Here is a 13,519-nt window from a genome sequence, read left to right on the forward strand (position 1 = left end):
TTTTGGTTGCAGCCATCATTGTTGTTTGGTGGGTCCGGGCTGGATTTGAACCTGCCACCTTAGGTGTATGTGGCTGGCGCCTTAGCCACTTGAGCCACAGGCGCCGAGCCGACCAAACTGTTTTTAGGGTGATTCCCTAAACTATATTGGAGGAAGGGGTCTTTCTAGTACAGGACACAGATAGAAGAGAGGAAAATAAAGGACAAGAGGAGACAAGGAGGTAGGTAGTGACAAAGAGCCACTGCTCTGATGCCCTTCATGGTGACATCCCCAAATGGTAAAACATGACACCCATTTAAGAGTATGGTATATCTGAATACAGTGGGGAGATACAATTAAGGAAGCATACTTAAGTTTACTGAACTAAATTATAGTTATTGTGTCTACATTTTATATAGCACACTTAACTGTAAAACACTAGATTAGTGGCCACTCAGATGGCCCTATTGTGTTTCTTTTTTTTTTTTTTAGACAGAGCCTCAAGCTGTCCCCCTGGGTAGAGTGCTATGACATCACAGCTCACAGCAACCTCCAACTCCTGGGCTCAAGCGAGCCTCCTGCCTCAGCCTCCCAAGTAGCTGGGACCACAGGCGCCCACCACAACACCCGGCTATTTTTTGGTTGCTGCAGTCATTGTTGTTTGGCGGACCGAACCTGCCAGCTCAGTTGTCTGTGGCTGGCGCCTTAGCCGCTTGAGCCACAGGCGCCGAGCCCCTATTGTGTTCCATCATGCGCCCTCCAGCCCAAGCACGACAGCAGTACAACCCAGGTACAACCCAGGTGATAAGGGAAAATGAAAATTCAGGGGTTCGTCATACATAGCCTTTGGAGATTGTTTTGGAAGCTGGAATCAAAAGCAGTGTTATGTTTTTCCATACAACTTGGTGCTTGACTCTCACATAAAGGTTTTCCAATATATTGCCCCCTAGTTTTATAGTGGAAAAACTGAGATGCAAAGTGGTCATAAAAACAGGTTAATCTGGTTTTTCTGGCTCCTAGCCTAATACCCTAGTCAGCAGACCACTAGATCTAGATGTGTTCCCACTGAAGACCTCCAACTTACCCACAGCTCCCAGGGAAACCAGGATATTTTCTCGGGGGTTAATGTTCTTGTCATAAGGGCGATATCCGTAGAGGTGGGCAGCACTGTTCACCAGCCAGGTGGCATTGAGCACCACAGCATAACGCAGGAATGTGGCAACATACAGGCTGTGCATAAATGTTTCACCCCAGAAATACCAAGGCACCACCGTGGGCAGGATGAAGCACATAAACACAACAGCGGGCTTGTAGTACCTGCATGGAGAGGCCAGACATGGATTCAGAGGGCTCTTCTGCCTACCGAATCTGCACTCACTGGGTGAGTCTCTATCCCCTGCTGTGAGTATAGCATGGCAGAAAACAGCACAAGGGAATGGGATAGGAAAGCTTTTGATGATGTGTTATTACCTCCCTTTTTAGGTGAGGCAATGAGGAGTTGTTAAATGGCTTTCTAGAATCACACCACTGGGCACCAGCACAGCAAGGACCAAACGCTTGCCTCCTGTCTCTAAGGCCATCACTCTTTTTACTGGAGCATAATGCCATGTTGTTAAAGTAGGTGAGGTCCAAATTATAAATGAATAAACAGATCTCCAACCTAGGCTGCTTCTCCATTCTGCCTTGGGCTCTTCACTCTCTCATGGGCACTCTCATACAGAGTCTGTGTTTAGTTTTATGCCTCCATTTCCGGCCAGCCGCTCTCTAATTCTTTATTCCTCTTTTCCCTCAGAGAGATACACTCAGTGAACTTGATGACCTATAGGTCTCTATCTCTCTAGAGGCCCTTTCTCAATCTTCATTTCAATGTAGACCAGACCATCAACATTCCAAGGGGAGTGATTCCTTCCTTCTCTGAAGCAGTGAAGTCTTGACTTTCTCATAACCTACCCTCCTTCTCTGCATCCTGTTCCTTTCCATTCCTAGCAACTTCTTCCCTGGAGTACATGGATCCTCACTACCTCCTAACCTGTGTCCCTTCTCATTTCTTTGGCTTAATGATTCCTTTCACCTGGATGGCCTGTTCAAAGCATACCTGACTTTGCCACCACATTGCTGCTCAAAAACTTAATAGTTTCCTATTGCCTACTGAATAAAATCCTAAGCCTGCTTTACGGACTCTACAAAAATGTCATCATCTCTCTTTCCATTCTTACTTCCTCCCCCACCCTATACATCAAGTAAGATTCTTGCTGAACCATGCTTTATGTGTTAGCTCATTCTGTTCTGTCTGTTTGCACTGCCCCTCCCCACACGTACTTGTGAAAATCTCTTATCCACTGGTAAATTCTAGTGCCACTTTCTCCATAAACACTAAACACTTCCCACTGAGCCATCTCCCTCCCCCTTGCACCTCTTGTGATCCAAAAAATATTCTGCCTTCTATTAGTGTTATTGGGGTACTTGGCTTATAAGCTCAATCTCTGACCTCTAATAGGCTACAAACTCCTGGCAGGTAAGAGCTAGGCTACATTCATCTTTGTATCCATGACTGTTCTAGATCAATAAACGTTTGTTAAATTTAATTGGCTTGGCTTAAGTGATTCTCTTGCCTCAGCCTCCCAAGTAGCTGGGATTAGAGGTGCCCACCATAATGCTCAGCTATTTTTTTTTTTTTTTAACTGTAGTTGTCATTGTTTAGCAGGCCTAGGCCGGACTTGAACCTGCCAACCTCGATGTATGCGGCTGGCACCATAACCACTGAGCTACGGGTGCCAAGTCAGCTGGTGGGATCTTAAAAACTGGGGTTTTAAATTATGATTTTAAACATGCAAACTCAATAAATTTTTCAGCTTATATTTTATAAGTCTTAAGAGAAAAAGTAGAGCACCCAGACACTAGATGGCAGAACCATATCTCCAACTTTATGATTGCTTTACTTACCTCCTCTGGAACATCACCAGTTTCTCAGCTTTTAGGTCAGACAGATCCAGCATACCACCCTTCTCTTTGACAGCTGGGTGTTTGCGCACAAGCAGCCAACCCACGTGAGAGAAGAAAAAGCCACGTCGGGAATTATGAGGATCAGCATCTGTTTCTGAAAACTTGTGGTGGGCACGGTGATCTCGGGCCCATTCATAAACATCATTCTGGAGGGGCAGAGAAGAGGAATCCAGGAGAGATACCCTCTTAGGAAAATTCCAAAGAATAGATGCCCTTATGAGTCCACAGCTTTCAGCCCAACCTCACAAACTACTCAGGAATCTGGGTTCCAAAGGAGTTGCTTCCCCCTCTTCTCCCAACTTTCTATTAAAGTTTAAGTAAAAGAGCAACTTAAAATCTCCGGACCACAGGAATAGGACTACTGCTTCTTGTTAGGTGGTGGGTGGAATGCAGGTAAACCACACGGAGCTCAGATGGGAGCCTTCAAGGTATAAGTTGCTAATGGCAGAGATTATGCAAATATAATAAGTACCTGAGATATGGCCTAAAATGACTAATTTGTTCTCCTTTCTACTCTTGCTCTGAGCTAAGCCTCACATCCCTGCTGCCCTTTGCCTGGCTACAGCAACAGCTATGAAAGCTCCTTTTCCCCAATTCCCTTCATTCTGTCTCCACTACACATTTTTTTTTACCTCAGCAAATCTCAGTACTTGAGTTTGCCAGTATGGCAGCCCCAGACAGGACCACAACGTTGGGTTGGTCTATCTAACTTCCCAATGACTTGGTTTCCTCGCTTGTAAAGGGGAATCACAAGAGTACCAATCTCCTAAAACTTTTGTGAAGATTTACTGAGTTAATCTATGTTAAGTGCTTAGTACAATGCCAGGCACATAGCACTATAGAAGTGTTTGTTCTTATCTGAAAACAACAGAGTTCACAAGTCTGTGAAACATCAACTTTAATCCCATTATGGTGAGGTTGTAAGACATTTACCTTAAACAGTGAATTTATTGTCCAAAGTCTACCCAGGAAACCAGGGTCAGTCTCTGGCTTATGTGCCATTGCTCCTTATGATGAAGGACAAAAACCAGATCATGTGATGATAACACAGGGACCTTGAAATTGAACATATCTGGCACACCAAGAATATTTCTGATTTAGCCCCTATTTGCCTTTTCCAGTACTCAGAAGTCTCCTGTGCTCTGTACTATATGGACTTAAGAACTCAGCCTTCACTTGAGGCGACCACAGGGGAGAGCAAAGTGCAGTGGCTGTGCAGGTGTGGCTCTTCTCCGGGTGCTGATCCCCTCCTTTTTGCCCCTCATCTATAGGGTGGAGAAAAATGAGCCAAGCAAAGCTTCTTACCTGGAATGCCATCGTGTTGGCAATGATCAGGAAGAACCGCAGGGGAAGCCGGGCTTTGTAAGTTCGGTGGCTCCACAGGCGATGAGCTCCTGCTGTTATACCCAGAGCACTGACAAAATAGTAGAACAACCCTGCCGGGAGAAGACAGTGGGGGCATCAGCAACCAGTGTGAGTTCCAGGGAAGCATGGAGGATAGTCTCCTGATGTCAGCAGCTGTGTCTTCTTTAGGTATTGGGTGAGGATCTGCTTTACCCTGAACTTTAGGGATACCTTGGTCTCTTAGATTTTTACCACTTGAAAAATACCATCACCTTCCAGCCTCTCAACCTAGGAATTGAGATAAGATAAGGATACCCATGAACTAAGGAGTCAGAAAGGCAGGAGACAGAACAGAGATCTTACCATCCACTGTAATTCTCAGGCTGCAGGGGCATTTTCCCAGGTTCTGTCATCTTTGACCTTTAGCTAACCTTCTCTAAAGTTTTAAGAGCTAAAAACTACTCAGGGTGCCTAAACAGGGGACTCAGGGTTAGGGCTCTTTATTAACAGATACAAAGCATTTCAATATTTTAGCTCGCATTATAGCCGTATCAGGGGAAAACCAGCCCTGCACTTAAGTCATATTTGCACAGTATCTTAAGCTTTACTAACAAGTTTAATATTCTCGAATTCACTGAGTACTTTGAATGGGGTAGGTAGTATTAATATCCCCACTTTGCAGTTAAAGAATTAGATACTCAGAGAAGTTAAGTATTTATCTTGGCTAGGTCATGTGGCTAGTAAGAAATGGAGCCACAGTTTGAGCAAGCAGTTCACATTCCAGCTATATCTTCCACCTCCCTGACATACAAGCATAGTTCCTGTGTCTCCTTTGCCACATCCCTGTCAGCCTAGACTCTCACTAGGCAATAATAATTCTAGACAACAGTGAGACATGCTCAAACCTCTCAGTGGAGCAACCCAGCATTTTCCTGCCTCCCATTCCTGGAGGCTTGCAGGCTCAGGAGGTTACTAGATATAGTCTCTAACTGGGAAGCATGTTGCTGGGCGTACCCATCTCTTTTTCTGTTAGGTAGCTCTAGCAGGCAAAGGCTGAGGCCTTGGTAGAAACTGTTAACAGTATTTCATTCCTAGGGAAACAGCTAGAAACAATGGATCCTCAGTGGCCACAGAACTTAGTTGCAGTTGGAGACACCACACATTGTAACAAACTGTCCTGTGTTCTTTTGCAGCCACAGACAGCAGTTTCCTAAACAGCCTCCTCCTTTCTCTCAGCTCACCTCCTCCACCCTCTCCTGTTCCTCCTACAGGACCTTTAGGAGAGCCACAGAGCCCGTCTGTCCCCAAGGGAACTTCTATTCACATGCCTCAGAATAGGGATAAAAGCCCTAGGTGACCTGCAGGCCTCAAGCCCAAGGGGTGATTGATAGATATCTCCCCAGCTACAGTATCTGACTTGCAACTTACCTGGAAAAATACCGTTGAGCCACAGCCCTCCAATCACCAAGGAGGAAGAGAAATAGCTTTGGGCATGAATGCAGAAGTACACAGCTGAGAACCAAGGAAGCTTCTGGGACTGTTTCATGCCACAAGAATACCCTGGGGTAAGCTGACTCAGAAACCGTATAAGATCCCATATAACAGAGAAATTGGGGAAAGAAACCAGTCATTCTGGTGCCTTTTCCATAAATACCTACTAGTCTGTCCACTAGAAAGGCTTAAGTCAACTAGAGATTCATTTTCACTCTGTTCCCCAGGTAAAGGATTATCCAAATTGATGGTTAAGCAACATCTCTTAGCCATGGCCCTAAGAAAGAGACTTGAAGAGTTTTGCCCCTTGTCCCAGTGTTGCCAGAGATATCTCTTCAGCCCCACCCTAAGAGACAGCCTGAGAGGCTCTACAATCAAGGCTCTTAAAATTACTCAGAGTCAAAAGAAGTGCTGAAATCACATCCAGTTGCTAAGTGAACGCTGTCCATAGGGATTAAAACAAAAAAAGGTAAAGTCAATCTCCTAAACTCTGAAGGTAGCAAGAGAAGATGCCCAAGTTCAGACTCTGATCTTCCTTCCCTCCATCCTCCTTGTTCCCCAGGACAGAAGAGTTCTGACATTCCTCTATCAAGCTGGTCATTCTATCAGCTAAGGCATCCACCAAAGGGCCTAGGGACAGGAGTAAAATAAGTCACCATCCAGTCTCTGTGTGCCATGTTCCTCTGTCCTAGGGAACAGCACACACCCATGGGCAGGGCACCAAAAGGTAGCACTGACAGACAGCGTTCTGCTCCCCACACCAGTGTCTAGCTGAGGGTGACCAAACCCTGGTATGGTCAAGCTTTGAATATAAGGAGACCCACAGGGAGTGCTGTCACTGGAAGGGGCTTTCAGGGAACAAAACAGCTCGTGAAGATTCCCCACCTTGAGAAGAAGGGGGTGCAGAGGCACCCTGGAGAATCCCACCTCTGCTCCTGATTTCTCATGCTGCAACTGAAGTTCTGCTGAGTTTCCAGAGAGGGTCAAGGATAGATGTCCCCTCTCTTCACAAATATAAGAGCCCCTCCTGGTCTGCAGATGAACTGCCTTCCCACACTGGCCTGCTCTCACTATCTGCCTCTGCCTCATCTATGACACAAAATCTAAGGAATCCTACTTTCCTAACACTAAACAAGTAAAGCTGTTGCCCAAGTTGGCACTTGGTACCCTGGGAAAGGGATCTTCCCAGGTGCATTTCACGGTAGCACCTGAATGATTTCCCAAGACAAAGCTCAAGGAACCAGATCTCACCACCCAAGAAGACCAAAGAGGGCCAGAGGAACTCAGCTTACCAGCACCTCTACATAACTATTCTCTTAACAGTGTACTCCATGCTGGGACTGCTCTGGAAATCCTCAAGTTGTTTTCTGGAAACAGTCCTGGCTTGCCACCCCTCAGAAAGGAGCAATGTGGGGCCCCGGGATCTGCAGAGCTCTCTGCTGTCCCTTCCCCACACAGGCAGAGGTGAAAATGCCTGCAGAGCGCATGTGTGTGTATCTGGGGGGCAGGGCCCTGCTATCAGCCCACACAGACGATCCCTGAAAGAGCTGAGCTCAGGGGAGGTCAGGGCCTAATGGGACTCTCTACCTCATTACAGTAGCCTCAAGGCCAGTGCTACTCAGAGCTCTCTTTTCTGGAAAGCAGGGATGGTTAGGGGGCCAGGGAGGGCTAGTGTTACAAAGTGCCGGGTCCTTGACACTTCACAGCATCAGGAGAGAAGGGCTGAAGCAGGCTGGATGGGGATGGAACATGAAACATTTCTTCAACCTTATGCCATTCAAAGAACATTTTGTTGACTAGCACTGCAATACCCTGGAGACCTGCATGGAGTAACAGAGTAATACCCCTGTGCAACCTGGGTTAGACAGGAGCCTTCTTCATCTTCCTCTGCAGCAAAGGAGCCTGGGCTGGCCAAGAGATCAGGTCAAAGTAGTTTTGTGGATAATCACCTCTGTTCCTCCCTTTTCAGTTAACTGTCTTCCTGAGCAGTTGCCCCCTTGCCCTATCTCACAAGGCCTCAGCACATACCCTATAAAGCCTAAAGTCTAGTGCCATGTTCTTAGGCCTTGATTCTTCTGTGGCTGGCAGGACCGGGACAGCAAATGACTCAAACAGAAATGCTCCTTCAGGGAAAGCTGACTCTTAGGCACAGATCTACATCAAAGCTCACATAGCACATGGTCTCAGGGCTCCCTCTGGAAACCCCAGAACTAACACTCCTGCATCCCAGGGCCCCAACATCCCTGGGCCCCAATGCCCTGCTCTGTCAGCCTCTCAGGCTGCTGAAGAGAAATGGCTGGGGGAGGAGGGTGTTGCTCCATGTAAGATCCTACCTCCTACCTTATTAAAAGAGCAGAGAGAAACCTGGGGTACTGAGTGGGGAGGACAAGGAGTCTGCTTACCCCAGAGCCAGGTGTACAACTTGCAAGAAGGAATCAATGTGATCCCATACAGGGCTCCCAGGTGTAAGAGACCCATAAGGATGATGTTTCTCCAGACATACTGAAGCTTGGGTTTTGGACCCTCCTCATCCTGGTAGGTCGGGTCATGTATATCATCTTTCATTTCAGGGCGGATGTCTTCTTCCAAGTAGAGGGGCGTCTTCTCCAACTTGCCCCCTCCATTCTGCAGGACCCTGGAGGGAGGCGTTGTGATGGTGGTGGTGGTGGTGTAGGAGCTAGAGATCTGGAAGGGAGAGGAAGTGGCGAGTCAGGAGAGGAGACACATGGAGGCAGCAGGAGCCACTTCACTCTCTAATTAAGCCGGGGAGGGGTGGACAGTACAGGCACTGACCCTGCTCCAATGCCCTGATTCACTGAGGGTGGCGTGCACCCTGAGATGGAAAGGGGAAAAGTCCCCAGAAACTGCGCAGATAGACTGGGAGTAGGGGCAAAACCTAAGTGGAAGGGGCAGTGGGAAGGAGCGGTAAAACACTTGTATCCCTGCAAACACAAAGGAAAACCCGCACACATTCGTAAAGGTACCGGCACCGCCAGGTTTCTCTTTGCTGTAAAGCTTAAGAAACGAAAAGTTGGGGAATCAAGTCTCCCAACTGCGATCCACATTCCCAACCAATTGAAGGCAGTAGAACTCGAAAAAAGATGGCCAAGTCCTTCCCGAAGCTCTCAACTCTCTCCCCCTACCGACCAGTCACCTACAGTAGAAGCCCAAACCAAGCCCGCGAACCCACCACCGGGAAGCTCACCTCCTCTTGCAGCAAGTGGGCCGGCATCTTGGCTCTCGGATGCCGGGGTCACTTTCTCGCGACGGAGGCTGCCGAGTGGAGTTTGGGACAGCGGGGACGGGTGGACTTCTGCCCCGGAGCCCGCTAGTGCGCAGCGATCCGTGGCTCTGCGCCGTGCACGGTGCTGGGTGTTCGGGCCCGACCCGCTGTGCGTGGATCTCCCGGAGCTGGGGATTTAAAGGCTTGAGCTGGCAGTGGGTGACCGTGTTCCGTATTTCCTCAGACACCTTTTATCCGCTGCCAACAAGGGGCAAAGTGCACAGTTGACTGGTCTAGGCAGCCCCTCGCGGAGGTGAGGGCGGAAGAAGGGAGGAGACAGAAATCCTAGGCGTGCAGCGACCAGAGCCCGGGAGCCGGGATGCTGCGGACACCAACACCACGCCGCCGCTGGCCTGCCCCTGCCCCTGGGGAAATGCTAATGAGGCTTCTGTAAACTCTGGCGCGTCATTGGCCGAAGGGAATTTGGTGCCACCTCGTCCTGCCGTTGCCATTGGCTCGGCGCAATCTGCTGTTCCCTCTGCCGCGAGCTCCTCGCTCCCCCTCCCCTCCCTTTCTCCTTCTCGGCTTCTCTTCCATCGGCCACTGGGCTTCTGCCCGGCACCCTGGGCCTCGCCAGCGCTCGGGAGCTCTCCGTCTGCAGGAGGGAGCGGACCCGCTCTGGGACTGGGGGTGGCTCCAAGCCCAGGATGGCTAGGGGCACACGACGAATGAGCACTGGGGAAGTTTCACAGGAAACAGTGGGGCAGCCACGGTGGCGCCCCCTACTCACAACTGCATCCCGTCCTCCCGTTCCCCGCGCGCGCGGGAGGGCAGACGTGGCCACCCCCGCGGTCGGGCGCTCGGGACCGGGGAAGCCCCGCCTCTTTGCCCCACCGGCGCTGAGGACTCGGTCAGCGGGCGAACAATGGCTCTGCCCCGCCCACCAGCGGCGCGACGCTGCCCCCAGCCCGCGCTGAACTCTGGCCGGATCTGCAGACACACGCCCACAGACACATACGTGTCTGCCTGCGCGCACTCACCGGCTGTCCCAGGGGGCTATCCCATCTCGGTGCCCACGCCTCTAGAACGTGTGCTGGACGTTTTGGAGATTCTTTATAATGTCAGGTTGTAATTTTGGAATTTTTCATGGAAAAGGGCTTGAAGCACAGACTTGTGCTTTCACTCTGCAGGAGGCGAAAAGAAGGTATGTGGAGTAAGAATGGCTAGCAGGTAATCGATTGTTACTGCAAGCCAATTTACAAGAATCACTTCATTCTCACTGTGACCTTCTGAAGTGAGTACTCCAATAATCCCTTTTAGAGATGAGGAAAGTGAGATATGGAGAGATGAAATAACTTGCCCATCGTCACAGAAGTCGGTAAGTGTGGAGCTAGGACTGCCCAGAAGTGTAACTAGAGTCTGCGTTCTTAATCCCTTTTCAGACCCGCACTCCTCTAGTCATTAAGATGCTCTGACCTCCCTGCCTCTTAATCCTCCATCTTTTCTGAGCCCGTGGGAGAATCACCGTAAGAGCTCAGAACCAGGCAAACTATGTATTCACCCAATCTCCTTCCATTCCTGTGTCTCCCCCAATACTGCCCCAGGATCCTTCCACTGAGGAGAAAAGTAAGGAGTGCTGCGTCAAGGAGGGGTTTCTCAGGAAGAGGCGTCCAGGATTGCCTGGGAGGAGGGCTAATCTGCTCCTTCGTTGGCCGTTGGTCTCAAGGTCAGGCCAATTCCCTGGCCAGTGACCAAGTGCCTCTATTCCCGTCCCAGCACCCTGTCCATTGTGAAAGTTCTGAATGAGACTAGATGTTTTCAGATATGGACAGCTCATGTAGACGTGGTTCAGAAGTGCTTGGTCCATGGAACAGAAGCCTGTACACGTGCCAGTCCTCTTCAGTTCGCTCTGCAATGGCTGCTTAGTCTCTTTATCAACTGCAGGGTTTACTCTTTGTCATAGTGCATTTGGCTGCTGTAACAAACTACCATAGATGAGTGGCTTTTACAACAAAAAGTTTTTCTCAGTTTTGGAGACAGGGAAGTCCTATATCAGAGCACTGGGGACTTGGTATCTGGTGAAGGGCCATTTCTTGGTTCAAAGGGGGCCATGTTTCTTTTCTTTTCTTTTCTTTTCTTTTTGGAGACAGAACCTCAAGCTGTCCCCTGGGTAGAGTGCCATAACATCACAGCTCACAGCAATGTCAAACTCCTGGGCTCAAACGAGTCTCCTGCCTCTGCCTCCTAAGTAGCTGGGACCACAGGTGCCCGCCACAACACCTGACTATTTTTTTGGTTGCAGCCGTCATTGTTGTTTGGCGGGTGGGCTGGATTCAAACTTGCCACCTTAGGTGTATGTGGCTGGCGCCTTAGCCACTTGAGCCACAGGTCCCCAGCCCAGGGGCCATGTTTCAAGGTCTTCACTGGGGGGTAAAAGTGAGGGATCTCTCTGGCATGTCTTATAAGGGCATCAGTCTCATTAGAGTCTTCATGACCTAATCACCTCTGAAAGGCCTTTCCTCTAAATACCATCACATTGGGATTAGAGTTTAACCTATGCATTTTTGGGAAAACATAAATATTCAGTCTATTGTACTCTTCAAGGAAGAAGATTCAAGATTTCTTTTCGAAGGTACCTTTAATTGCAACTAAAGATGGCTCTACCATTGAGACCAGCTTTCTACCTTTTTAACTGTCTAGGTGTGTTTAACTGTTTCCACCAGACCTTGGACTTCATCACGGAACAATCTAAAAACTCAGGGTTCCCTGGCAACTACCCTCCTACTTAGACCCTGGTAGATGTGACTGCTGGTTTAAGACTTAGGCCAGCTGCCATATCATTCTTGTTCTGCCAGAGAAAGAAAAGGGAGTCCTATTAAGACAAAAATGTACAACTGAAATACTGTATTTCTCTAGTAGACGTCCTCAAACTACCGTCCGCCGGCTACATGCGGCCCACTGAGGACATTTATCCGGCCTGCTGGGTGTTTTTGCTGCCGCTGCCTGTCCTACTTAGCAGCCAACTCGTCCCAGGGCCCGCAGTCCGGCCCTCCAATGGTCTGAGGGACAGTGAACTAGCCCCCTGTTTAAAAAGTTTGAGGAACCCTGTGTCTAGAGAATGCTGCACTATGGGGAGAGCTTCAGGAGTCCAGAGAAAGTCTAGATTAGGGAGAGAGAATTTTGGAGAGAAATGATCAGAGCCCATCTCACTGTTGATAACTACAAAAGAATGGTGATTGGTTCATCTTACACATATCCCATGGCTATAATTATGTCACATGCTACTTTAATACTCTCAGTAGCTCATTACTGCCCACAAAACAAGGCTGCCTAGTAGAAATAATATTCTGGGAAAGTGCAATCTTGGTATCGACAAGTATTAGGTCAGTGACAAGTTAAAAATTATAAATAAGTATATGATCTATGAGAATTTATAGGGTGGTGCCTGTGGCTCAGTGGGTAGGGCACCAGCCCCATGTACCAAGGGTGGTGGGTTCAAATCCACCCCCGGCCAAACTGCAACAACAAAAAAAAGTAGCCAGGCCTCGTGGTGGGTGCCTGTAGTCCCAGCTACTCTGGAGGCTAAGGCAAGAGAATCACCTAAGCCCAGGAGTTGGAGCTTAGCACAGCACAGCACTCTAGAGAGGGCAATGAGTGAGACTCTCAAAAATAAAAAGAATACATATTGACTTAGCTGGTAGGTATTATAATGAAGGTGCCCAAACGTCCCGCTTTTGGCGGGACAGTCCCGATTTTTAACAATTTGTCCCAGGTCCCGCGGGCGTTTTAAAAAAGTCCCGGTTTTTGGAAGAATGCATTGACAAGCTAGGAAATGGGTGGGAGAACAGGAAGGGACTATATGGTTTTGGGCTGCAATGTAGCTATTTTGCCAGGATATGAGTTTTATATTATTTTTGTTAATTTTATAATGTTAAACTGTAATAATAACAAATAATTGTTGACAAGTGATTATCGCGAACTGCTTATCAAAGTTTGCATTGTTGTCAGGCCCCGCCCCACCCCGCCCCCCTCCATGGTGTCCCGCTTTACCATTGTTAAAATCTGGTCACCTTAATTATAACATACAAGAGGAAAGTACAAAATATGCTTAGAGGATGGAGAATGGAGCTATAAACATCCTTGTATGAAAAGGGGCACAAAGTACCATGACAGTTTTTAGTTTCACTTTGATTCTTTAACTTAGGAAAGCAAGAAAAAATAGTTGCCCTTAGCCATCTTAAGTTAAAAAGGCATCAGTAGGAAGTCACAAAAAAATTATTTCCCCATTTATTCAGTCCTTCTCAAATATTCCTGGGTCTGGAATGTATAGGCAGAGAATTGTTCATATTCAGGACAGGTCCAGAAGTGCAAATTCTTCTTCTTCTTTTTTTTTTTTTTTTAAGACAGAGCCTCAAGCTGTCCCCCTGGGTAGAGTGCCATGGCATCACAGCTCACAGCAACCTCCAACTCCTGGGCTCA

The 13,519-nt window shown here is 48.3% G+C and overlaps 1 protein-coding gene across 1 annotated transcript in view; it reads right to left on the minus strand.

Moving 5' to 3' along the window:
- The window catches only part of SCD (stearoyl-CoA desaturase), a 13,525-nt gene extending 4,075 nt beyond the window's left edge, over positions 1-9,450 (minus strand). Inside the window, exons 1-5 of the mRNA XM_003787263.3 lie at positions 9,023-9,450; positions 8,220-8,502; positions 4,288-4,418; positions 2,923-3,128; positions 1,064-1,296 (exon numbers count right to left, since the gene is read on the minus strand). Of these exons, the coding sequence (XP_003787311.1) occupies positions 1,064-1,296; positions 2,923-3,128; positions 4,288-4,418; positions 8,220-8,502; positions 9,023-9,049 (880 nt within the window). The 5' untranslated portion in view covers positions 9,050-9,450. The remainder of the gene's footprint in view (positions 1-1,063; positions 1,297-2,922; positions 3,129-4,287; positions 4,419-8,219; positions 8,503-9,022) is intronic.
- Positions 9,451-13,519: the final 4,069 nt, after the last annotated feature.

This window comes from Otolemur garnettii, unplaced genomic scaffold (assembly GCF_000181295.1).
Source record: "Otolemur garnettii isolate 467f Iridium unplaced genomic scaffold, OtoGar3 scaffold00021, whole genome shotgun sequence".
NCBI lineage: Eukaryota > Metazoa > Chordata > Mammalia > Primates > Galagidae > Otolemur > Otolemur garnettii.